At 35.3% G+C, this 25,401-nt stretch overlaps 2 protein-coding genes and 1 non-coding gene across 3 annotated transcripts; all 3 read left to right on the forward strand.

Moving 5' to 3' along the window:
* The first annotated feature begins 5,154 nt into the window (after positions 1-5,154).
* On the forward strand, positions 5,155-5,351 carry LOC148781126 (U2 spliceosomal RNA). The gene has a single exon (XR_016039856.1). It is a non-coding gene; the product is annotated as a U2 spliceosomal RNA (small nuclear RNA).
* A 1,565-nt stretch (positions 5,352-6,916) lies between these two features.
* On the forward strand, positions 6,917-13,986 carry EIF2 (eukaryotic translation initiation factor 2). Its single transcript, XM_006842469.4, has 6 exons — positions 6,917-7,177; positions 8,897-8,976; positions 11,470-11,699; positions 12,865-12,986; positions 13,082-13,195; positions 13,600-13,986. Exons 1-6 carry the CDS (start codon positions 6,959-6,961, stop codon positions 13,687-13,689), a joined length of 855 nt encoding a protein of 284 aa, XP_006842532.1. The 5' UTR covers positions 6,917-6,958; the 3' UTR covers positions 13,690-13,986.
* Positions 13,987-16,936: 2,950 nt separating this feature from the next.
* Positions 16,937-24,931, forward strand: LOC18432361 (Protein kinase superfamily protein). The gene is made up of 11 exons (XM_006842470.4): positions 16,937-17,060; positions 17,511-17,616; positions 18,175-18,317; positions 19,183-19,296; positions 19,922-20,110; positions 21,261-21,416; positions 22,566-22,831; positions 23,013-23,110; positions 23,543-23,721; positions 24,221-24,337; positions 24,670-24,931. Exons 1-11 carry the CDS (start codon positions 17,013-17,015, stop codon positions 24,832-24,834), a joined length of 1,581 nt encoding a protein of 526 aa, XP_006842533.1. The 5' UTR covers positions 16,937-17,012; the 3' UTR covers positions 24,835-24,931.
* Positions 24,932-25,401: the final 470 nt, after the last annotated feature.

Consider the following 25,401-nt stretch of genomic DNA (forward strand, 5'->3'; position numbering starts at 1 on the left):
GAGTAAAAAAATCATTGGTCACCCAACTTTTCATTAGTTTTGAGATGTTTATGAGTTTCAAAAAAAAAAATTGTTATTTTATAGTGTATTTCTCGCACTTGTTATTTGTCTCTAGTTTGATTTACACACTAGTCTCTCCCTTTAATGGGCCAAACTGAGGAAAGATCATGTCACCAAGCAAAAAAATCATCATCATCATCCAAGTTTTATCTCAATTATTTTGAGATGTTTATATGGAATCATGTTCCTCCATTAGGATTCATGATAATATGTAGCAAAGTTTTACGTTGACTGCCTACCTAATGCAACCTATCTCTTTTATACGGGGTTGGGACTTGGGAGGAAATTTAATATCCTCATCCATATTAGACCACCCCCAAGTAAAACATTTTAAAAATGTAAATAAAACCCAAGGATTAAAAACAAAAGTGTAACTTTTCCTTATTTTTATAAGTTTCATGTCTTCTCAATATTGTCTTTTTCTCACTCTGAATGGTTTGGAATTTCCTCATCCTCTATTTTCGTCTTTTGCCTCTCGACCCATGATGTTGTGCTTTCTTCATTTTTCGTTCTTTCCAATTTTTTGTTTTATCGTCTTGGAATAATCTTTTTTATAGATTTCAGTTTATTTTTTTATTGATTTAGAAGAAATTATAGCCCAACTTAATTATGGGTAAAAATAATATAAACATCCATTAGAATAAGCGTAGAATCACAAATGTGCCATGAAGGGCAACTTTAGCTACGTTATTGTTTTATTGGTGTTTTACAATGTAATATTCAATATAAATTTCCCATTCGAAACTTAGTCCACCTAATTTCTTTGTAAATTTTGTATTGTGTCACATTTGAGAGGTTATTGGTTTTATGAATGGGATCCAATATGATTTGAGAAGACATGATATGACCATACTAAGTTTGTTGATAAATAATTTTAATATTATTATACAAGAAAAAGTTTGTATTAAGGTTGCAACCTTAAATTGTAGAATCAAGGTGCACATCAAATATCATCAATGTTTTGATGTTAGAAAACTCTCTAATTGATCATCTCGACTTCGAGTTGTATGGATATAAGAAAAGGAAAAAACAAAAATAATTTGGAGTTCCAAAACTCGTGCATCTTGCAACACATTATTTGGATTGTCTATTTTCAAGATTTTACATGTTTATAGATTTGTTTGATTTAAACTAGTTTTAGAATTTGAAGTTTATAATTAGAGCCAAATTTTCAACACGAAACTTACATCTTAAGACAAAGTTTGGAGGTGCGCCTTGCTTTGATTATTTAAGGTTGCCACCTAACGCAAACCGCAAACCACAAATTGCAACCAGTGGTAAGAAAAAAACAGGGTGCAGAGAAAAGATTATGTGGGCGGACTCTTTCTATCTTTAGGCCTTTATCCTTATCTTCTAGGATGTATACTTATCTATCTCTCCAAATTTAGGATGGCGAGAAAAATAAATTAATGCTGGCGAGAAAAATAAATTAATGCGAATGAACAAGGTTATCACTACTAGAAGTAGGGTTCTTCCTTCTATATGTATTTCCAAGCTTCTTCCCAGTTCTTTTTCATCCTCTTTCCCTTAGAGTTTTCAAAGATCATCCAATGGTTGCGTTGTTCGCCCATTAAAGCGGTAGGTGAGTTGGGTTTAGAACGTCATGAGACAATTCGATCCATATCCGGTATGGGTTAGAGCATTGAGAGGACCTTTCCCCCTAACTCTAACACTCATGGCTCTCAATGAAAAGCTCCGTTTCTGATCCAGAAAACCGCAAGCAATTGCATGAAGTTTATACTACTAAAGTATAAACCAGCACTCGTCATGCACCCCCAAGAAGTTCCTACTAAAGAAGGAGAGGAAGCTCACAATGCCTCTCTTGCTACAACAGATATTACTAATGCATCACTCCCCAACTCTGGAAAGATGTTGTATTCAAAATGTTGCATTGATTTCCTGTTGAACCAATATGTCGATTTAAATGTATGTACATGTCATAAAAAGAGCACTCTCCTCTTGTAGCTAGATGCTGCTTTCATGGCATCCTTTGCCATGGAAGTATAGAGTTATGCAGAGATGCATCGGTCTCAACATCAACGGCAATAAAAGAGATATTAATTGGAAATTGCCGTGGGGCCTTAGTAGTTTGTGTAGGGCACCATTTCATAGCTTCATGTAAAACTCCTCAAGCGCTAGCTAGATGGTGTTGCTCTTATGCATGGTAGGCAAAGAAAAGGCGGAGCTGGAAGAGGCAAAGCCGAGAACAAAGGCTTCAAAAGATCGTTTAGCAGCGAGGGGATCGATTCAACCAAATAGGGAGAGGAGAGAAGTTCCATGATCTGCACTTGCATTTGAACATGCTGGTTTCTCTTAAGAACAGAGAGTTTGAAATACAATGTCCTCTAGGACTGAATATAATCAGATTTGGACCTCCTCATAAAATAGAGAGGTATCAGTCCCTTGTATAGAGGAAACATCATATCGAATTCTTTTCTTTCCTGATTTCTATTATACCAAGTTTGTTCCATGCTCAAGGTCAAAGAAAGGAAGGTGGGGTGAGGCTTACGGATGTAGGTACCAAGTACGAATATCCATATGTATTTCTCACTATTTTGATTCCAAGAATCACATCATATTGCGTTTTGTCGTTCATATTTTGTTCAAAAGACATGAATCTCTTTGTGTCCTCTATGCACACAATATTTCTGCACAGTATGAGCATATAATCCACATACCGGCAAATAATAACCACATCGCCCATCCTCCACATTGGCATATACACTTCTATCAATGTTATTGCTACAATTTTTTTTAGGATCATGTTAGGGTATGCATGCATGTGAGTATTTATTAAATATATTTAACATTTTTTACAGTAATTACCCTAGTTTTGTAATACAAAGTTTATTTGAGTGAGGGTATTTTTTGTATTTAACAAGGCTATGATAGATAATGTTATAAAAGTTTAATGGCATTTAATACTCTATGTTGGTGATGATATACCTCATGATGTCATTCTCTATTATAATTCATAAATGTTCTTCTTTTTATTATGAATTTTTACTTTGCCTTTGAAAAATTATCTAAAATATCCCTAGACAAAAAGTTATTACATTAATAGGAGTATTAATATCTAAAAATGTTTAGTATATTAAAATAAAGGGTAAGCTTTCTATGTTTTCCCTACAACATAAAACTTATATGTTTCCCCTTATCAAGTGAGCTACTCATCGTTTGATCTTAGATCCAATGCCTCAGAGTATTTTTTTTTTAATTTTTTATACAAACTTTATGAAGCTGGATGGTAGGAGAAGCATATATATTCTATGTTATAATGGAAATATAGAATCATTTCCCTTAAATAAATACTTACATGTATGAGAACCCGAACATGACCTTCTTTTTTATGGGTGTGGCTTGTGTAGAGTAGAGGCTCTAAATAATCAAAATAAAGCACACCTTCAAATAGTGTCAAGAAATGTGGTTTCAATACCAGAAATCTTTGTGATAGCCTTAAAATATATTTTTATATTTAATTATAAACTTCAAAAGCTTCAAAAATAGTGTACATCGAGCAGATCTATGAAAAATCTTGAAAATTGATGGTCAAAAAATGCATTACAAGATGCACTGTTTCGAAAACATGGAATCCATTTTTTTTCTCATGTCCATGCATATTGATGTCGAGATGATCAATTTGAGGATATTTTGGCATTAAAACAACCTCTTCTAGTGAAATTTTTGAGGTAGGCTCTAATTTGATTGTTTAGAGCCTTGGCTCTAAATAAACTTTTTCCATATTTAAATACATGTATAATTTTGCAATATAACTCAAACTTATCATCTATATAGGAAATATCCAATCTAAGAGAGGTAAAAAATATATCGGGTTGACATTTTAAGAAGCCACAAAAGTAGAGAAGGGAGAGAGAATTAGAAGTTGAGATTTAAGGAAGGACAATTATCCTATACGATAACTCCGAACTACCCTCATTGAAGATTGTATGTCTTGAATTTTTTCTAGAGATAAGGTGCCCATTTATTTTTGCGGACATGTATCCACCCTTTAACTTTTGGTTAATAATGCAGTATAGGTATTCTCTTCTAATACACCGCTAACTTTGAAAACTACCTGCAGGGATCATCCATATGTCTCCTACAATATACCATGGCCCGTGGTTGTATAGACCCTTAGTTTTTATTTTTTTTTATATGGAAAATTGTTTCATGTGGGCTGGACCGCATAACTACATATGCGGTGCAAAAAATGTAAAGCATCCATCTTAAAGATCGATACAAGTAGGTGTTCTATCTTAAAACAATCGAAACTAACAGTCTAACTGTTTTCTATTATAATTATTATTTTTAATTTTTAAAATTTACTTATTCTTTCATAATCATGATCTCCATGTTAGATATTACATGTCCTTAAAGATTAAGTAAAAAAATCTATTTAACAAATAGATTTATTAATAGGCCCGCATTTCTACATATGCGGGCTTGACCGTATAGAAACCAAAAGGCTAAAAAATCCATTAGCTAGGATGCCTGGTAATGTAGATCTTGCGGACCTGCTCAAATTATAAAATTGATCAGATTTTTTTTTTTTTTCAACGTTCACACGAGACCTCGTTCATTTGAGGTCCACCTACAAAACTCTCTTCCTCTCTCACACGCACATCGTTTGGGTTTTAACGACCTCGCTCCATTTTTAGGTTTTCATCTCTCTTCCTCTCTCAATTCATTAACAACATTGGTAAAGCGCATGCATAATACTTGCATTTATTAGCTTTACATGTTATTATTAATTATTTATCACAAAATTTACGAATTATTTATTTTAGTATTATTGTGTATTGTTAATTATTTATAATTCTAATTAGATTTTTATTAAATTACTTTATTAATGCTTGATAATATTATACATGTGTTTTATTGGACTTTATTTTCATATATTATTTTATTGAATGAGATTGTGTAAACTTTTGTGCACTACAATACGAGTTATTATTCATTGAGAAAGAGGTATAACTGTAGTTATTATTCATGGAGAGAGGCACGACCGTTATGATTTTAATCCCATATTGAAGGTTGGGGAAGTTTCGGGATACATAGGGACTATAAAAGCATACAGCAAAGGCATTCAAAAGCATACCTTTCTCGGCCTTTTGGCTAAGATCAAGTGTAGTATCTGTTCTTATCAGTTTAATATCTGATACGTGGTCCATCGGACCACACGATATTAAATTAATTTTTCAGTGGGGGAGGGGCCACCGCACTAGCTGGCTAGTGGGTCCCTCGGGCGTCGCCCATGCGTTGCACTACTGCAAGGGCCTGGCGCACCCCTACCAAAACAAACCCGAAACTTCCTTATTTTTTCCGTTGTCTCCTCTTCCTCTCATTTCTCCCGTTAAAATTAAATCCATTTTCTCTCTCTATTCCCTTCTCTCTGTCGATGTCTTCTTTATCCTTTTTTTTCTCGATTTACCCTTTTTCTCTCTCTAACCAATTTATCTTTTTTTTTTTCTCGTTTTACCCTTTTTCACTCTCTAACCAACCCACTTTTCTTTATATGGCAAATGGGGTCATCCATAATACTTTATATGCTCATTTTTGTTTTTGGACTAGAAGAAGACTGGGGATGGGATTTGTATTTGAATACCCTTGTTTTAGCTTCAACTCATATTTTATCTTAAAAGAAAAAATATATTAAGAATGGTATAAAAAAAAATTCACATTATTATAGGTAAAATTCATACAATATTTTGGAATTTTTTTTTATCTAAAGTTGAGACTCTAAACACTCTTAACTAAAGCGCACATAAAAAAACTCACTAGAAAAAATTGTTTTGATCCTAAAAAACTCTCAAATCTAATGATCCCGACCTTAGATACACGGACCTAAAAAAAAGAAGAAGGATTTGTAGTTTTGAAAATAGTGTATCTTGTAATATATTATCTGGACCGTCAATTTTGAATATATTGAATTGTTCATAGATTTATTTGATCTACACCATTTTTAAAACTCTAAATTTTATAATTAGAGATAAAAATAAATATTTAAGTTATTATAATGATTTTTGTAATAAAATGACATCTTTTGTGTTTAGAGCGTAAGCCCTATACAAACCCCACCCAATATTTTGCATACAAAATGATGATAATGCATTTTCAAGATCAGTTCCACACACAAACAATAATAACATATGGGCAAGTTTTCTATGCTTTTCCTATAACATAGAAGTTTTATCCTCCCCTTATCTAACCATCCATTATGTATGGACGGCTAAGATTGCTCCAATCATAATGTCACGTCTCTACACTATTTTATTTTTAAATTTTTTTCAATAAACTATTTTGATACTAAAATTTGGACGTCAATTCTTCTATTAAACTCGCAATAACGAAAAATATAAAAAAATATATTTTCAATAAAATAAAATGACCAAAATACCTCTGAAAGTTTCAAGGGGTATTTTGGTTATTATATTTTGTTAAAAAATTATTTTTAATATATTTTATAGGTGCACCACAATGAAAAGATGACACGGACCAAATTTCATATTCATACAATTTATATAAAAAAACTAAAAATTAAATACTTTGAGTCGTCAGATCTAAAATGAAATGGTAAGTAACTCCTTTGACCAAAATTGGACGGCTCGGTAGTTGGGGGGACAATAGAATTTCTATAATGTAGAGGAAGCATATAAACCTTTCACATACTACATTTCCAATTAATGTATTACTGCAGTAATTTATTACGCGAGTGATGTATTTCGCTGGTAATATTTTTTCAATTACCGAAACGGCCCCTTAGACGTTCTTCTTTTCTAGGGCAAACAAAAGGGCTCTGTCTGTATTCTCGTTCGCCTGTAAAGAGGCCGTTGCTTCCTCATAGGCCATTTGCGTAACTCCATTGTACTAGGATTTCAGAGCTTCGCAACTAGCAATAATGGCGAGTGGGAACACGATTCTTCAATTCTCTCCTTCCAGTACCAATTTATCGGCGAAGATTCATCCTATTGTTCTTTTTAATATCTGTGATTCTTTTTTGAGGCGTCAAGACCAAGCAGAACGTGTTATTGGGACTCTTCTTGGATCAATTTCAGCAGATGGAACAGTAGATATCAGGAATTCTTACTGCGTTCCTCACAACGAGTCATCTGATCAGGTACTGTTATTATTCTGGGGAACAGAGTATTATTCTTGAGTTTATTGAGCTCATTCACTTGTAAATTGAGCTACTTCCATATATTTGTATTTGTAGTATTTTAGGGTTTCTGGATCTCAATCTCCTGCATAGTATTTGTAGTATTCTAGGGTTATTCTAGGGTTTCTGGATCTCAATGTCCTGCAAAAGGAGGTTCTCAATCTCCTGCAAAAGTAGGTTCTGGATCTCCGAGGTTCGCAATATTGCTGCGACCAGGGCCCGTCTCATGAAAATATTATTATGTTAAGGAGGTTCTCGATCTCCTGCAAAACGAGGTTCGCGATATTGCTGCGACCAGAGCCCGTCTCATGAAAATATTCTTATGTTAGGGTTAGGACGAGTGAAAACTTACTTTCATTTGGTTATTAGTTTTCTGTTATTTCTTGTATTTCTTGTAGTTTTTATATGTTTATTTTATAATAGCAATTTTGTTTCTTCTTTCCTTTTTTTTGTGTAGCAGTAGTTGTAAGAATATTTCATTAACACAGAGCGCTCTACCAACCTTTTTTGATGGGTAAAATGAAAACTTCATGCCTTGAGATCTTGCTAGTGATTTTATGCTATTTGTTTATCTACATTTACTGCTCGTCGCTAAAATATTTGTAGTTTGATGCCATATGGCTAACTAACGAGGTTATTGTACAGGGAATCACTTCAAATTTTCTTTGCAAGTTCCTGTTTAGCCCTTCATAATATACTTGTTACTGGTTTAGAAAAAACTTGACTGTTCTTTAGCTGGTGATATATTTATTGTTGTGTACCAATGTTTCAGAAATTGACTTGGGTCAGGTACTAAGCCCTGGCCCAGGGCAACTTACTTGGGGAGTACGAGTGGACTCGCCGGAGTCAGGCCGATATCTGATAGGCTGGAGACAAACCAGAAAAAATGGTGGAAAATGCTGAAGAAATAGAAAAATTGAGATTAACAAAAAAGATGAAATTTCTCCCCAAAAAGGGTTATTTGGCCCCAAAAAATCGAAGGGTATGGGAAATACTGTTTTTTCTCGAAAGACAGCGAACTTTCAAGCCAAAAATGTCATTTTTCAACCATTATTCAAACAAATCAGTATGGGGTTATTGAAGAGGGTTGAATCACTATTAAATATAACCAGTTTCAACAGATTTGGGCAAAAGATGAGCGAGAACTAGATGGAATGGCAGATATATTGGGGTTTGTTCTGAAAAACTGTTCTCATAAGAAGTGAGATTTTTTGGGCCAGAACTCTCGATCTCTAGCCTCTGATGCAATAAATAAATAGAGGGATCTTGTAGAGGCTGATCAAGAACAAATCGCATCAGTTTGTGTTGGATTTGAATGAATGTTTGGGCGGATTGGTTAAAAAAAGCAGCTATATTTCATCAAAAAATTGATGAATAAATCAAAGATATAGATAGATTATTTCGGATGGAGAAAAGGGAATGATATGGGCCTAGTAGTAAAAAGTTTGATCAATTTTTATCAAGAGTTTTGATAAACATCACCACTAGTGTACACTGAACTCGTCCTAAGTAAATCGGCTGAGTCCAAGTCGACCTGGATGACTCCGGAAACACTATTGTGTACAATGTAATGCAGCCATGAGTTTCAAAAATTTATTGTGCTTCACCAGATGTTTCTATTTGAAAGATGCTTAATTTAATACATGTATTCTAAGTTGTGCATTCTGTGGTTTGATACAGGTTGCTGTCGATATTGAGTACCATCATTCCATGCTTGTATCACATCAAAGGGTGAACCCAAAGGAAGTAATTGTTGGATGGTAATCAATCTCATTTCTTCGGATATATCATTTGTGTTGATGTAGAAAGTATATGATTTGGGTTTGGTGGAGATTACTTGTGTAAGTTTTTTTTGAATAATAACTTGTGTAAGTTGGAATATCTCTCAAAAAGAAAATGAATAAACAACTTTGTGGCATGGGTACCGTTTAATGTATGTTATCGTTGTATTCTGCAATTAGAAAAGAGTGCCTTTAGGGTGAGCTTGTTGGGCTCATTGTGTTTCATTATATAATTCTTTAGTAGTTCTATTATTTTGTTTTGCTTATTGTTGTTGTTCCTTTTTTTTTTTGATACCCTTATTGTTGTTGTTCTTGTAGTTGCCATTGACAAGTTAGAGCCTGATTTGGTGCAGTGTAAGCTCGTCATGGAGTATTACCTGTATAAAAGTGGTATATTCATCCCAAACATTACTCTATTAGTTGGTTGGCCTGCACCATAATAAGTATCGGATTAAACACATTTTTGAGTCATATGCTGTTTGGAGGAGGCAATTGTAAATTTATGTTAGAGATAGACAGAGAGAAAACCTCAAGAGTGAGAAAGTTCAAGGAGCAACTCAAAGGAAAAGGAAGAAGCCATGCTACATCTTCTTTGTTTTCACCATCTATATTCTTCTTCCCCAACATCTTCCTCGTTCTCACCAATCCTCGTCGTCCTCCTCCTCCTCCAGCAGATTACTTTTTGGGGGACTTCTTCTTTTTAAGCTTTTTATTTTTTATCTCCAAATTTTCAAGCCAAAAGTATTTGTTAGAAAACAAATTAAAAATGAAAAAGGTCAATGTACATGTTGACCATTTGAATCTGGGCCATTGGGTCTGTACTACTCTGTAGGCAGGGGTCACAAACATAACTCTGTGTGTGCATGGCGTGCATGTGTGTGTATGTATGTGTGTGTGTGCATGTGTGTGTGTGTGCATGCGTGTGTTTGGATTTTCTAAATATTGCCAACAAGTCATGGTTAGGATAGAAGTATTTGCCCATACTTCTTAAACTGTTGTTTTGGAAGCATTGTTTCTGAAAATCTTTGAGAAAGATCTTTGTCTAAAAATCCCTTATAGGTGTAAACAGTTTAAAAGGTGTTTATCTCTATCTGATCTAACATATCTTACGTTGTCCAGCTCATTTCTTTTTCTCTTTGTGGGCCAAAGGTTTTCTCTCTCTAAGGAATACCTTCCAAGGTCTGTGTGTGTGTGTGTGTGTGTGTGTTTGTGTGTGCGTGTGTTATAATTTGTCATAGCCTCAACCTTATAAACAAAATATGAATAATCTTATGTAAATAATGGTGCCAAACTGCGAACTTAACAGCTAATAGATTAGTTTTTTGTATACTATTTTAGTGCATCTTATTGAGTTAGGCGCTAGTCCTTGTTGTAGATTACTTCTAAATAATGCATAAAGGAATGAGATTGGGAGTCTTTTACTGACACATGACTGCTATATTCGTTGAACTTCTCTTTTATCATATCGCGCAAGAAAGCAAAACCGATCTCTTTCTGGCTGACCTACTTGATCATTCTTTAATTATTAGAATCTTTCTAGATATATGTTAATCGTGGTTTCTCATTCAAATTTATGTTAGTGACCGTGAAGGAGTAGAGTGTATGTAGATTAAGGACAATATTCTTGGAATAGTTTAAAGGTTAATGAAGGAAAATGAGATTAAAAACAAAGGCGAAAGGAATATTTGGAGTGATTGGATTAGCATGGTCAAGTAATTCTAGAAAAAGTGGAGCCAATTGAAATCTCATTTGAAAATGTGAGATTTATTTAACAATGTAAATAACCTTATTCTGAGCATTTACCTTTCTTGTAAAGAATTATAAAAGGAGAGTATACTGCCAAGTCTTTCTTGGTTACCACATTAACTCAAAATACATTTTGAAGATCCATAATTTTCGCACCTTTCTTTCGAAGAAGTATTAATGTTCTTGCTTTGGTTATTAAGAAATATAAATGGGAAAGTGTTCTGCTAAAAGGAACTACTGAATGGTCCCATTGAAGACTCAATCCAAGTACATTCAGTATTGGCAGCAATTGTGGTGACAGTTCCACGATAGTTGAGTCAATTGCATGTGTTGGACCTTTGGGGGCTTCTCTGTAGGTTATCCATGTGATCACATACCCCGATGAGTTTGGGAACTCACTTCTGCTTGTAGTTTTGGCATTGCTCAGGCAATGCAACTTGAAGACATAAGTGGGATGGATACTTCTGGATGGTCTTGTTGGGGCAAGATTTGTGTGGGTTTTGTTCTCTCGCCATCTTGGGTCCCTGGACCTTCATTCGTGTACTGATTTTTTGGAGGCAGGCAACACATGAAATACTGACACATACTATGGTTTCAGCCATTTGGGGTTCTAGGATATGTCCTCTTATTTGTTTTTTGTGTGTGTGTGTTTGTGAGAGAGAAAGAGAGAGAGAGAGAGAGAGAGAGAGAGAGAGAGAGAATTTGATTTTCACTGCATGAATGCAGGTACTCTACCGGTTCTGGAGTGTCAGGTGGGAGCGCTTTGATTCATGAGTTCTATTCCAGAGAGGTGGCAAATCCTGTTCATTTAACTGTGGATACTGGATTTAGCAGTGGGGAGGCTAGCATCAAAGCATACGTGGGAGTGAACTTGTCTGTTGGAGATCGGCAGCTTGCAGCACAGTTTCAAGAAGTCCCTCTTGATTTGCGAATGCTTGAAGCAGAACGCGTTGGATGTGGGTTTTATTCTAACTAATACCTATTCCTATGTCCCCTGCAATTTGGTGTCAAATCTATTAGTAGTTTCAGTCTTACATGTCCTGCACGTGAGATTCTTTAAACGGGTGCTGGTATTTATAAAAGTCATATATTATCTGAAGGAAAAATTTAATATATGGTTGATACCTTAAAATGTAGAATTAAGATGCACCTCTGAAATCCTTCGAAAAAGGCTGTTTTGATGTTTGAAAAACATCTAATTGATCACCTCGACAACATGATGTATACATATGGAGAAAAAAAAAATTCAATTCCTAAAAATAGCACATCTTGCAACACACTATCTGGAGTGTCTATTTTCAAGATTTTCATGCATTTGTAGATCTGCTTGATTTGAACCATTTTTGGAGGTGCGCCTTACTTTTGAGTGATTAAGGTTGCAACCTTATGCAAACCACATGAGTCACTAGCAGAACTGATACTATTTGAGTTCTGTGAGTTTGTGTGACTTTGGATTTCCTAGTTTAGTTCTGCTGAAAAGCTCGCAATCGTTTTGGATCTATTACGTAGATGTATATTATCTTGTTTGATATTTGAATGTCCTAAGATTTCATAATTATCAAAATTAAATATCTAAGTTCCATGCTTGGTCTTTCTCATTCAAAGATGTTTTCTTTTGGGAGCAATACCAGCAGGTACTGAATAATATATTTCAATTGCTAACCTATCACAGTAGCAGTTGCAAAGCCCTTGGAGGCTCTCTGCCGGTGATGACAAACAAACTTTCTGCCATAGTTATGGATATGAAAATTCATCTATATTAGCTGTTTTCCTATGTAGTAGTTGCATGTATCTGAGAAATACTTGTAGTAGTTGAGTTGATTTAAATTGAAAAATTATGAAAATATATTTTAGAAATATTTCTCGTAATTTGTCTAGTTTCATGCTGAATTCACACCGGAATTGGATGGCATATTTTTCTATTAGCTTCTGAACCGATTTTTACTCCAACTTTGAATTTTCTTCGAATTTGCAGCTCTCAATTTCGGACCATTTCTAAAACCAACTCTCTTCCATTTAAAAATGTTTCATCTATTTGTATTCTAAATATGTTTATATTGTGCATCCATGCTTGTGTGCCTGTATGAGGTTCTCAAGAAGTTAATTTTCCACGCATTGCAGTTGACATTTTGAAAAAAACAACAGTGGACAAGCTTCCCAACGACTTGGAAGGAGTGGAGGCTTCTATGGAGAGACTCATTGTTCTTATCGATGAAGTTTACAAATATGTAGATGATGTTGTGGTTGGCTCTCTCTGTCTCTCTCTGTCTCTCTCTCTCCCGCCTTCTCTCTGGCCTTTTGGTGAGATTTCAATTGTTGGATTTCTATGTTTTTGCAGGAAGGTCGCATACCTACTGATAATAGCATTGGAAAGTACCTAGCTGATACTGTTGCTTCCATTCCAAGGATGTCACCTGCGGCGTTTGATAAACTCTTTAATGACAGCTTACAGGTGCTCTCCTCTCCATGCCCCTGTTTTTTCATGGTTCTTTTCTTCTTCTAGGGCTGGCAATGGGCGGCCCTACAAAAGTATGGCCTGGGCTACAAAATGTAGCCTAAGGGCCAAGGCTGGGCCCAATTTGACCTGGACCGGCCCTCTTTTGTTCTTGGTTTTTTTTTCCTGTTCTTTCTTCATTTCTTTCCGGCCCTAGGCCTATTAGGGCTAGCCCTAAGGACAAGCTGTACTCGGCCCAGGCCCAGGCCCAGACCCAGCCCGTTGCCACCCTTATCTCCTTCATTTCTTTGCTATATCCTTCTAGAGTAGTGTACCATGATGGGTTTATGTGAAACATATCATTCCCTTTGTTATTTCCTTCTCCTGTTTTATTTCCTATTTAATTCCTTTTCTTTGTCTAGGATCTTTTGTTGGTGTTGTATTTGGGAAGCCTCACCAGGACACAACTGGGCTTGGCAGAGAAATTGAACACTGCTGCTCAAATCTTATGATAGAGAGACAGACTCATCAAAGTTGAGCATTATTGTGAGATTAAACAAAAAACAGAAGTGTTGTTCTTTTCTTCTTTATGAGGCCTTGGAGTTGATTAGCGTAGAGGGGAGAGATGTTATATATAGATGTCTTGGCCCATCCTGTTAAGGGGATGGTTGTTTTGAATATAAATTAGGTAAAATTTTGAAGTTTGGACTTTACTATGATCAAAAGTTTCTGGGTTTTTGTTCTATTGCTTATATGTTTTGGGATGTATTTACCAAAATTAAAAGAGAAAAGTATTTCTCGTGACCAAAGAGCCCTTACAAGCATTGGAGATATTTTTATCATCAATTTTTTTTTTTTTAATAATGTTCCCCTATTATATGTAGGGTGCGGTTTCTATGAGGTTGCAACCTTAAACATAAGGTGCACCTTAAAATTTTATCACAAAATGTAATTTTGTTATAAAAAATTCTTAGTATTATCTAAAAATCTATTTTCATACCTAATTAGAAAACTTCAAATATGGTTAAAATTAACCAGATCTATAAATATATGAAAATCTTGAAAATGGACGGTCTAGATAATATATTGCAACAAGCACTATTTTTGGGATTCAAAATTTTCTTTTTTTATATTCATATTAATAGATCTCGATGTCGAGATGATTGATTAGAGGGTTTTTTCAACATTAAAACAATATTCCGATATATTTTTGAGGTGCATTCTACATTTTAAAGTTGCAATTTTATATAAACTTTTCCCTAATATGTATGCACGATTTAAAGAGCCAACTTGTGACATTGTAATTTTATGTAAACTTTTCCCTTATATGTATGCACGATTTAAAGAGCCAACTTGTGACATTGTGATTCAAGTTATTCTAGCTATTTATTCATTTGATGACTAAACATAAGGGTCATATGTAAAGTTTTCACATTTCCAAATTTTTGGGTTTCATTTATAATTTTATAAAGGGATTATATACCATAAGACTATTTATACTTGGACTAATGAGGTCATAATTGATCCTAGCCATCAAATCTTAAGTAAGTAAGATAGCTTAGAGTATTTGTAAAGCTCAAGAAAATTTGTTTTTAAATCTAACAAACAAATAAATTGTGATTTCTTTGTATAAAGGTGGCTGCATTTACCTTTGGTATAAGATGATCAAAATTAATTTTGATCATTAGATGTGAAATTGGGTGGCTGCATTTATTTCATTGAGAGAAATGGAGGGAAAGGTGATAGAGACAAGGGGGGAGGTAGGTGCTATTGATGTGGCTTCACTGTGTAACTCTTTATACATTATTTTGCTCCTAGTAAAATTCAATTTAGAAGTATTTAAAGTGATTTAGATTTGTATAAAAGTATTGGAACATTTACCCTTTTCATTAAAATGTACATAATAAAAATAATTTAAAAAAAATAAATTGATGTGAATACCTAAAAACCTTTTAGGGGTATCTTTTTTAATTTATTTTTCAAATATTTTTATTAGGTACGTCTATTTTTTAAAAATAAATATTCTAAATTTCAAGTGATATAGATTAATAAAAAAAAATTCAAATTCAAATATAAAATACGATTTTGACCTAAGAGTGTACGACTTTAATAATGACATGCGAGAGAGAGGTAGAGCTTGTCATTTCAATTCATCCGGATGATTGAAACTTAAAACTAAACCAGAATTGGACCCTGGAGCTCCCAAATTTGGATGATGGTCACTGGAGAACCATCCCATAGCGCACTCCGACGACTCTCAAATCTCGAACGACTTTTTCATTTTTTTTTTCATGTTTTTTTCCTTTTTTTTTTCAACATTTAGAACCGACACAATTGATCTCAGCAAGCATGCCTTTGTTAGCACCCCATTCCGTGCTTTTAAACTTCTAAACAAAAGTTAACAATAAATAAATCGCTGACCTAGATCAGCCACCTAGATTGGCGACCCGGATCGATGGATCGGCAAATCAGATCGGAGAATCAGTCGGATTGGTTGATCTCAGCCTAATAAAAAATAAAAGGTTCACTATAATTTTTCAAAATTTTAGATTTTTAGGTTTTTTAAAGAAATAGTGACAATTGCATTATAGTTTTTCATTATTGGGTCAAACATATGTAAATACTAAGAACCTGTTTCATGTTGAGTGTTTGTTATATATTAAATTCATTTTATAGTCAAAGTAAAGTTCAAAATGCAATATGATAACAAAATGAGTCTCTCTAATTCAATTTATTTTTTATATTTTTGTATTAATTTAGGAGTTTTGATTTTTGAAAGAAATTATAGAGAACAAACCTAGTAGAAGAGGTTGTTAGTAGAGAGATAAAGTTTTAATGGAGTTGATTGTTTGTAGAGAGAGAGATTATTAGTAGAGAGAGAGAGGTGGTTAGTAGAGAGAAAGACCTAAAGTACCCGCATGAAATTTTTGGCTCGTTTTTCGTACGGTGTGAAGAAATGAAACTAATTTGTTCTACAACGAAAATTGAATAAAAAAAAACACTTATAAAAGCTTCACAATACGCGTGAGTTATTGAGTGGTGCACATTTATCAGTGTGTGTAGCATTCGATTGGCTAAATTTTCTCGTTTAAACCAGTTCAAACCAGAACAGGTTGGTTTTGGCTTTGACAAATTCGGCCGGTTCCTAATAGAGTCGGATGGTTTTGTTAGAGATTTGACCGGTTGGAAGAGGTACCCAGTCGGTTCATGATATATGGCGGGCATTGGATTGCTATCGATGATTTTCAATGCAGATGAGACAATTTCGATCCATATTACCAAATTTTTAAAACTTATTTTCGACACTGGTTTGAAAGTGAGCGGCCCAGTCACCCAACTATCCCTCTCATCACCAAGTCGAAGGTGGTCATTTTGAAATGGAAAGAGGTTAAAACAAGGCGTAACTTATATCTCCAAAGTCCAAACTCAAATTGCACTTTTCAGTGTCAAAAAAACATCCAAATTGACCATTATGGTGGTAAGAAAAAAAATTAAGATTTCAAGTTCTAATAGTGATTATTTGTTCGTCTATTTTCAAGAGCTATAAATTTCATAATTGGCAATGAAAATAGATTTCAAATCTATCATTAAGGTTTTTTTAGAAATCAGAAATTTGTAGCATTTGTAAATTTCCAAAGAATGACGAGGATGTTTCGTCATACACTAAAATTATTGAGGGTGTTTTAGACATAATTTTAATGAACCTCTCGTGCCTGCGAGTCTTGGTGATAAATGCCCAAGAAAATACGTGAACCAGACGAACATTGTGACCAGACGAAAACATGGCATAAAGATTAAGAAAATTAAAGAAAAATATACCAAAATTGGTTTGGCAATGGTGATTTCAGCTTTCAAGGGTGTCACCCATGGCCTATTTCCACTGGTATACATCTTTCTCTAATTTTTTTTTCCTCAATTTTCTCTCGGAGCAGTGGAGAAATTCGGTTTTTGCTGGGTGAAAATTGTGTCTTTTATATTTTTCAACATGTGTTTAGTGGGCTTCTAAGAATTACTTTCCTAATTCTCTTGAATTTAAAATTTCAGAGAATTATGCATGTTTTAGGGAAAAGTGGTGATTTTTTTGAGAGGTTTTAGTGGTTCCTCTAATGTTTACCTGAGCTTTCTTTCTAAATTATCTCTTAAAAGCTGACCCACTGCTTTTCTCTGCATAAAAATTGGGTTTTCAGGCTTTTTAGAATTTCTCTTAATGTTTAGCTGACTACTGTGTTCCGAATTTTCACTTAAAGCGTGAAAGGTGTGATCTTGCTCTCTTTCTGTATTTTTATTTCCTTGTTCCTTTTTAATGAAGAATGATCACTGTGTGAACCTGCAGTTACCAGCTGTGAATCCAGTGGTTCATATTGGGAATATTAACCGCCCCCCAAACAGGATAAGTGCCCGTTATTCACAAGCACAAGATTACTCCACTCGTGTTCAAGGTAACTTGATCACAATTGTATGTGGATTTTTCTTTCTCTTCTAATTTTTTAAAGAATTAGTTTGGCGACTATGAATTCTGATTGGATTGTGTGTGTAATTTAACTCCCATCATGCAGTTTGATGAATTCTTGGGAATTTACTGGATTTAATATGGGTACTTGGTGTGAAAACGAGTTAAAAAATTACTTAGATTGTTGAGAATTGATATATTCACAAATTATCAAGAATTGGGTCTTCGAGGTCTCTCTTGGGAACAGGGCCAGTTGATGAAAAAATTGATGTCCTTTGATTTATTCAATAAAATTTGCGCAGTTCCTCAAACAAGATTTTGATAATTATATGATATCCTCTCTGGTTTTTATTCAATATTTGAAATATTCTCTGCTTTCACCGATTATTTTAGACAAACTAATTATGGAGTAGCAGCTACACATATACATGCATAGCATACATACACAAACATACACATAAAGAAACTTATGATGATGATGATGCCTTAAAAGTTTTCCTACTTGTCATCTTTGGTTACTTTGAGAATGACTAGTGCTTCACTTCAGAAAGGATCAATGGCTTGCCCAAGTTAGTGGAGGACATTGTTCAAACTTCTATCAACACAGGACCACGTGGGGCATTAAGGTTTGTCCAAGGCATGCAAGCTGTTATTGGTGTGGGTGGGGAATGGTTATTAGATGTGTCAAAGGTGAACTCTATCTTGATTCTTCTAGTTTTCTTGAATGAGTTTTATACTTTCTCATTTGTTGCATCATGTGTATTTCACAAATCTATTTAACAATTTGTTAGTTTAGTATTTAGTCACTTTGCTTAACTTAAAAATATTGAGATCACTTTCATCGGGTCATCTCGCGTACAGCACATGTTTGTCAACTTAATGACGTGCTCACGGTTTAATTGTTATCATGAAGAAATGGCCGTTTAGTCCATCTTATCTTTACATAGTGAAACAAGCAAATTTCCCAGAGAGATGCAATATCCAGTGGTACATCTCTTTGTATCTAGACATCAAGCTGTGCCATGGTTTATGCAGGCAATATTGGTTTGATATCTGTTGTCGATTACAAGATGCGCTAAAACAATGAGGAATCAAATAAATGTAGCTAATGAAACATTTGGTTATCGGAAGAGGTGTGGTATGAATAAACCTATTCATCATTTGAACAACGTATCTGCATATGTCTGGTGATGGAAATAGTGATAGTCTCCAGCTAAGCATATTATGTAACTGGGTGGTGGAGTAACTCACTCTTTTTGCTTTACATGAGCTCCTGGTGGTGTACCAATTGTCCTGGGAGCGATAAAACAGGGCAAGAAATAATTTTGTGAAAGTAGCACAACCCTTAATTCAAGATAGGGCTAAAAAGCTATTTCCGGTGATCCTAATAACTAACTTTTATATGGATTCCAAGGCTTGTTGAAGTTAACGCTTTTGCAAACTTTCCCCTAATTTATGTAAATTTCTACATCGGAAGTGCAAGCCTTAGAAATTTGAGACTCTAAAGCAACTCTTCTAATAGTTCTAGTTTTCTCTTTCCAATTATGCGCTCCAGACAGCAAATACATCAGCAAGTGTCCCACCTCAATTGCAACTTGGATTACTGTCACCTCTTTATCTACGCCGACTATTTGAGCGCATGGGAGCAACATATATCAAATTGGGACAGGTTAGTGGTTAGTGGATGTTTTTGACTACTGGCTAAGTTCTACATTGTTGACAGTTCTTCTTCATTCTGGATATCCCTTTTCATGTATCTTCTAACTGTTCGATAACTATATTACAAGATTTGATTTTGGAATTAAAGTTTGGCTTGTGTTCTAAGGTTGTGAGAGCTTCGAAACATTCAACTTTGGGAGATGATTTAAGCTTTGTATTTGAATAGTCTCCTCTTCCCGTTTTTAAAAATTAAAAATAATAACAATAATTAGTTTCAAGCAGAAATTCAGTTTGTTCTTTCAAAAATGTTATCCGCCATGGAGCGAATATAGTCTCTTAAATACATGAAATTGTCTTGTTTTCTAACTTTTACTTTTTCCCCCAAACCTAAGCCATTCTTAACTTTTCTGGCTTTCCAATATTTTTCACGTTAGAGACTATTCTTATTGTTAATTTGACCGATTCTAATTCTAATTGAAAGCAATGGATTAAATGATTGAATCTAATATGCCTATGTTCTATATGATCCACATTTATGTGTTACCTTGTTCGTTTCAGAACTCTCTGTTGGCTTTTCTTGGATCACATTCATTAAATATGTATATCTGATCATGTTAATTTCTGTAACTCTGCAGTTCATAGCATCAGCACCTACTTTATTTCCAGAGGCTTATGTCGAAGAATTCCAAAATTGCTTTGATAAGGCCCCTGCAGTTCCATTCAGTCAAATTGAGGCTATATTACGTGAGGATTTGGGACGACCATTAGATACCATCTATGAGTATGTGGATCCTGTGCCAATTGCCTCAGCCTCAATTGCGCAGGTTTACCTCTATAAGGCATTTGCATTATTTTTTGCTCGAGTCTTTCATTTTTATTTCTGTTTGGAATACTGTCCTGCAGTATTTTTGGAAGTCACACCTGCATGGATCATGTAAGTGGTCCAATGATTTGAAATGTCAAGACAGTACCTGACCTCGTCAAATTTTCTAAAAGGACTACTCTGCCCCTCACGATTTACCTTTCCGCTTCCTTGTCTGTATTTTAAAGTTTAAAAGATATTGTAAGTGAAGTAGTCATCTTTACAAAAATGGCTCCAATTACTAATTTGATATTTTAAAGTTTAATCATGGTTGTTGGGATTGGGAGTGGGGGATCGTGAATGCAAGAACATCTATACAAGGCATATGTTAGGGATCTAGATCCCCAAATGCTAGGGATCGAAATCCGAACCTTTAGGGGTTCTTGATCTCGACCTTTCGGGATCTTAGTCCCAACTTTTTAGGGATCTCGTAAAGAGTATGTATAGTCTAGGACTATCTCATCATCATCATCCGAGCCTTATCCCAATTATTTGGGTTTGGCTACACGAATCCAGTTCCTCTATTTTGCATATAACATAGGATTAGGATTCATAAAATAGATGTGGCAAAGTTTTACGTCGACTACCAATCTAACACAACCCTCTTCCTTTCTCTGGTCTTGGGACCGGCGAGGACCGGCACGACCGGCTTGGGACCAGCCATGTCGGAGTTAGTCTAGGATCTATATATACTCTTTAAAGCACTCTTTATTTATAGCCAACAAGTAATGCAATTATATTTAAAGAATAGTTGTGTTGTTAGCTTACTATAAATAGTAAAGTCATCATTTTGGTTGTTGTTTTAGTCTTTAAGGTTGGGATTGGGATCCCTAACAATATGAATTGGGATCCCTAACAGTGGGGATCGAGATTTGAAAATTTGAAAAACAAGATCCCTTGAAGACCCCTTTCCCGAAGTGCAGTACCGTGATTCCTAAGCGGGATTGCCACCTATGTGAAGAGATCCCGGCAACTATGTTCTGAACCACCTGCATGCTCTAGGCAGGTGATCCAGTCATCCAGGTGCTATCCTGATATACCCTTTTTATTTTTGCTTTTTGGGTGGGTTAGCTGGAGAATCTTACTAATTGGGATTTTGATTTCTTTGTTAGGTTCATGCTGCAAGGCTCAAAGCTTCCAAACAAGAAGTGGTGATAAAGGTGCTCAAACCAGGAATAGAGGATATTTTGGTTGCAGATCTGAATTTTGTGTACATTGTGGCTCGTCTATTAGAATTCTTGAATCCAGAGCTGCGCCGCACATCACTGGTATGTGTACTTTCTTCCTAAGTGTTACTTTGAATGGATACATAGAATATGATTGCCCATCAAATCAATACAGGTTATTCGATGAGTCCTTGCTTTTCGATTTTCTTATTTCCTTTATCTTTTTTATCAGTGATATTTGCATTCTTGTTCACCATTTTTCTTCCTTCTTACTTTAGAAAAAATGTTATATAAGGGTGAGGCCCTAAACAATAAAAGTATGGTGCACCTCAAAAAAAGTTGTTTCGATGCTCAACCATTCTCAAATTGATCATCTTGACCTGAAGAATTATAGACATGGGAAAAAATAGATTTCAAGTCTTTGAGATGGTGCATATATGTATTGCATTTTCGGACTGTCAATTTTCAAGTTTTTCAAGTGTTCATAGATCTGCTCGATCTACACTATTTTTAAAGCTTTAAATTTTATAATTAGAGATGAAAATAAAATTCAAGCCATCACAAACATTTCCAATATTGAAACACCATCTTCGACACTATTTGAAGGTGCACCTTACTTTGATTGTTTAGGGCCTCGGCCTTATACAAACCACACCCTTTACCTTATACCATATGCAGCCCCAACTGCAGTGGCCAACTTTAGTATATTTCTGTTTCAGAATGCTCATGTAATTGGAAGCAATTGTTCCCTTATACAGGAGTTGGACAAAAGTATGGAAAGAAGCACAACGCATGGTGTCTTGTATTTCCCATTGCATTAACTGAATAATCATTTAGGGTCACATGTTTATACTTCTACAAGATGATTTTGTGGACATGATGCCCTTACAACGTGTAATTCACTAATTTAAGCAAATATGAAGAATAGCTTAAGTAAAGAGTAGGATGACAGTAATACCCATGTATTCAAGTATCCAGAGTCGTGACACCCAACTCGCTGTTAATTGCTTTACGAAGGGACTGTCCAATAATCCTGGAAAATTCAGGAATTGACCACTACACTAATTTGTTGCTCAGCCAATTTTACAAGGTAATGTTACTTGGAGCTTTCATTTAGTTTGTTTGATACTTGAAGGCGTTCTATTGATCACTTGTGTATATATAGTGCAAGGCCTTGCAGAGCTTGTAGAAAATCTAGTGCTGCCCCATTATCTTTTCTTTACATTTGCATCTGACCCTAGTATATGCTAGGTAAGTATTGTCCAAGACATAAGGGAGTCAATGTTGGAAGAGGTCGACTTTCGAAAAGAAGCTATAAACATAGAGACCTTCAGAACATACTTGGAAACCACAGGGCTCACAATGCAGGCCAAAGCTCCAATGGTGTACAAGCATTGCAGCACTCGTAGAGTGTTGACAATGGAGAGGCTTTATGGAGTTCCTCTTACCGACCTCAAATCTATAAGATCACTGGTTCCTAGTCCTGAGGCGAGCTTGATAACGGCTCTCAATGTGTGGTATGAATATATCTAGCAACCGCATTTACTGATCTATACGTTATCTTAAAATCTCTCTCTCTCTCTCTCTCTCTCTCTCTCTCTCTCTCAATATCCATCTATCCATCTCTCTACTTTTTATGAAAGGATGTCTTACCTCATCCTAACTCATGCTCTAATGTTCTGGTTTGTCATATTCCAGGTTTGGAAGCTTGCTTGCTTGTGAAACATTTCATGCAGATGTCCATGCAGGAAACTTGTGGTTGCTTCGTGATGGTCGCATTGGGTTTCTTGATTTCGGTATGTATTAAGAGAAAAAGCTGCAACCTTTTGAGAGAGAACATTAAGCCCTTATATATTCTGAGTTCATTTTCTTAAGTAAACATTAAAAAACACTAAATTGAGCTAGTCACATAACCATTCTAGACCGAGACTGTCATCAGAAGTAACCCTGGTGATTGCGGTGAGTGCCTCTTTTTTTTTTTTTGGGTAAGTGCAGTGAGTGCCTCAATCTTGCCTTAGCTCAGCTTTTCTTTACTTGAAAATCAGTGATTCACCTTTTCTTTACTTGTAAATCAGTGATTTTGTGTTTCACATTGCAATTTTAATGGGTCTTCTTAATAAATGGTTATTGTTTAGCCATGTATTTTGATGCTTTTGTCATTTTAATCATTGTTCTTTATTATCGATATTCAATGTACTAAATATATCATTTCTAAAAATATATTTCAGGTATAGTTGGACGTATATCCCCAAGAACATGGACTGCGATGGAGATATTTTTGACATCAATTGCAACAGAAGAGTATAAGCCAATGGCTTCTGCATTGATTGAAATGGATGCTACAGAAAAAGGAGTGGACCGTGAAGCATTTGCTAGGGACTTAGAAAAGATTTTCTCAACAATAAAGGTATTGCTTTCCAATCTGGAATGGACCTTGAGGCATTTTTTGCTGCGCACTTAGAAAAGATGTTCTCAACAATAAAGGCATTGCTTTCCAATCTGGAGTGTGATATGTAGAGATGATGGCAAGAGCGAGAGAGAGAGAGAGAGAAAGAGAGAGAGCAGGAGGGGGGGGGCAAGCGCATGCAGTGTGTTTTTTTCCTTTGTTCTTCTTTAGGCTCCATTGTACCATTTACATTGTGAGAGAAGGGGATGGCATGCAGGATGTGCTTTCTTCTCTCTTTTTCTGGTCCCTTTATACCATTTATACTGTGTGCATGTGTGTATGAGAGGGACAGAGAGATCTATGTCCCAAATTTGAATTGTACCACCGAACCACCCAGAGAGTGAGGGAGCATGCAGAATTTGTGCTTATCTTCTTTGGGTTCCTTTGTACTATTTCCTTGAACTTTTCTCTCAATTTCAAGATAGCTTTGTTTTATCTTTTTTCATTGTTTTTTTCACAGGATTTGGATACAGAAGTGGTTGTTACTACAGCTAGAGGGCCAAACTCGAACGCAGCCTCCATTTCAGCAAATTTGGTCATGGATGAGAAGCAGATGAATGCATTATTCCTTGACGTGGTATGGAAACGAATACAACATCATTTGAAGAAATCAATGAATCGTCATCCCTTTGAGCAAATTAAGTAAAACTACAGAATAGGGGGAAAAAAAGGCCATTTTGCTACAAAAATTAAAAAACCAACAATAATGACTAAAGTACCTTAATCTGTGTGTGTTCATATGCACGTGCATATTAAGCCCGACCCAAATCAGATCGTGAGTGTATCTTAACCGATCCACTATTATGACCTGAAATTTGAATCCCAGCTATTTACTCTCTCTCCCTCTCTCTCACACTCACACAAATGTTACAGTTTATAACTGCATCTTGTTGTGTTGGTGGTAAACAGATTAGAGTAAGTGAATCATATGGACTGAAGTTCCCGAGAGAGTTTGCGCTCCTCATGAAACAGCTTCTGTACTTCGATCGCTACACTCGGTTGCTCGCCCCAAACTTGAATATGCTCCAAGACGAAAGGATTGCCATTGCCTCGAACCGGATGCATGTAAAATAGGTTTTTCTGTCGCTGTAAATATTATATGTGCCCCCAATAAGATGTGGGTATAATGAATAACACCTTGGTGACAATGTTAATTTTTTTGATTGCCGAAGATCTCTCTTGGAGTTTTCCCATGATCATTGCAATATTTTGATCACTGCTTAGCACAGCCAGCTGCTAGTGATATTCTTATGGGTTTGTATACAATGAGATTGTTAAAAGGGTACGAAGTAGGTTCAAAAAGATGTAGTGAGAAAAGGTATAGGGATTGAGGGTTTCATTGAACATATAATTTTTAATAGAGCAAAATGATGGATTGGGATTCGTATTGAAAAAAACTATTATGATAATAATACAATAAGATTATTAACTTCAATGCACAAAGGTCACTACACCCAAGCCGGTTGATGTAAAATTGCATGTCTGGGGTGTGTTATTTCTTCCCGAACTTTGAGCAAGGACAGGGGTTGACCCCAAGCACCCAATCCTGCATCTTGTCCCAAGCTGAACATTCTCAATGTCACATCATTCAATTATGGGTGTGGTTTACATAAGATTGCAACCTTAAACGATTATAACAAG

This window comes from Amborella trichopoda, chromosome 8 (assembly GCF_054954075.1).
Source record: "Amborella trichopoda isolate Santa Cruz 75 chromosome 8, AtrichopodaSantaCruz75HAP2 v2.0, whole genome shotgun sequence".
NCBI classification, from domain to species: Eukaryota; Viridiplantae; Streptophyta; class Magnoliopsida; order Amborellales; family Amborellaceae; genus Amborella; species Amborella trichopoda.

What these genes read in the sequence shown, in the direction of transcription:
- EIF2 (XM_006842469.4), top strand. Translation starts at nt 6,959, where the DNA reads ATGGCGAGTGGGAACACGATTCTTCAATTCTCTCCTTCCAGTACCAAT. An exon ending in TGAAGCAGAACGCGTTGGAT is followed by an intron (nt 11,700 to 12,864) that starts GTGGGTTTTATT and finishes CACGCATTGCAG; the next exon opens with TTGACATTTTGAAAAAAACA. An exon ending in AATATGTAGATGATGTTGTG is followed by an intron (nt 12,987 to 13,081) that starts GTTGGCTCTCTC and finishes ATGTTTTTGCAG; the next exon opens with GAAGGTCGCATACCTACTGA.
- LOC18432361 (XM_006842470.4), top strand. Translation starts at nt 17,013, where the DNA reads ATGGTGATTTCAGCTTTCAAGGGTGTCACCCATGGCCTATTTCCACTG. An exon ending in CATATATCAAATTGGGACAG is followed by an intron (nt 19,297 to 19,921) that starts GTTAGTGGTTAG and finishes GTAACTCTGCAG; the next exon opens with TTCATAGCATCAGCACCTAC. An exon ending in AGCTGCGCCGCACATCACTG is followed by an intron (nt 21,417 to 22,565) that starts GTATGTGTACTT and finishes AGTATATGCTAG; the next exon opens with GTAAGTATTGTCCAAGACAT.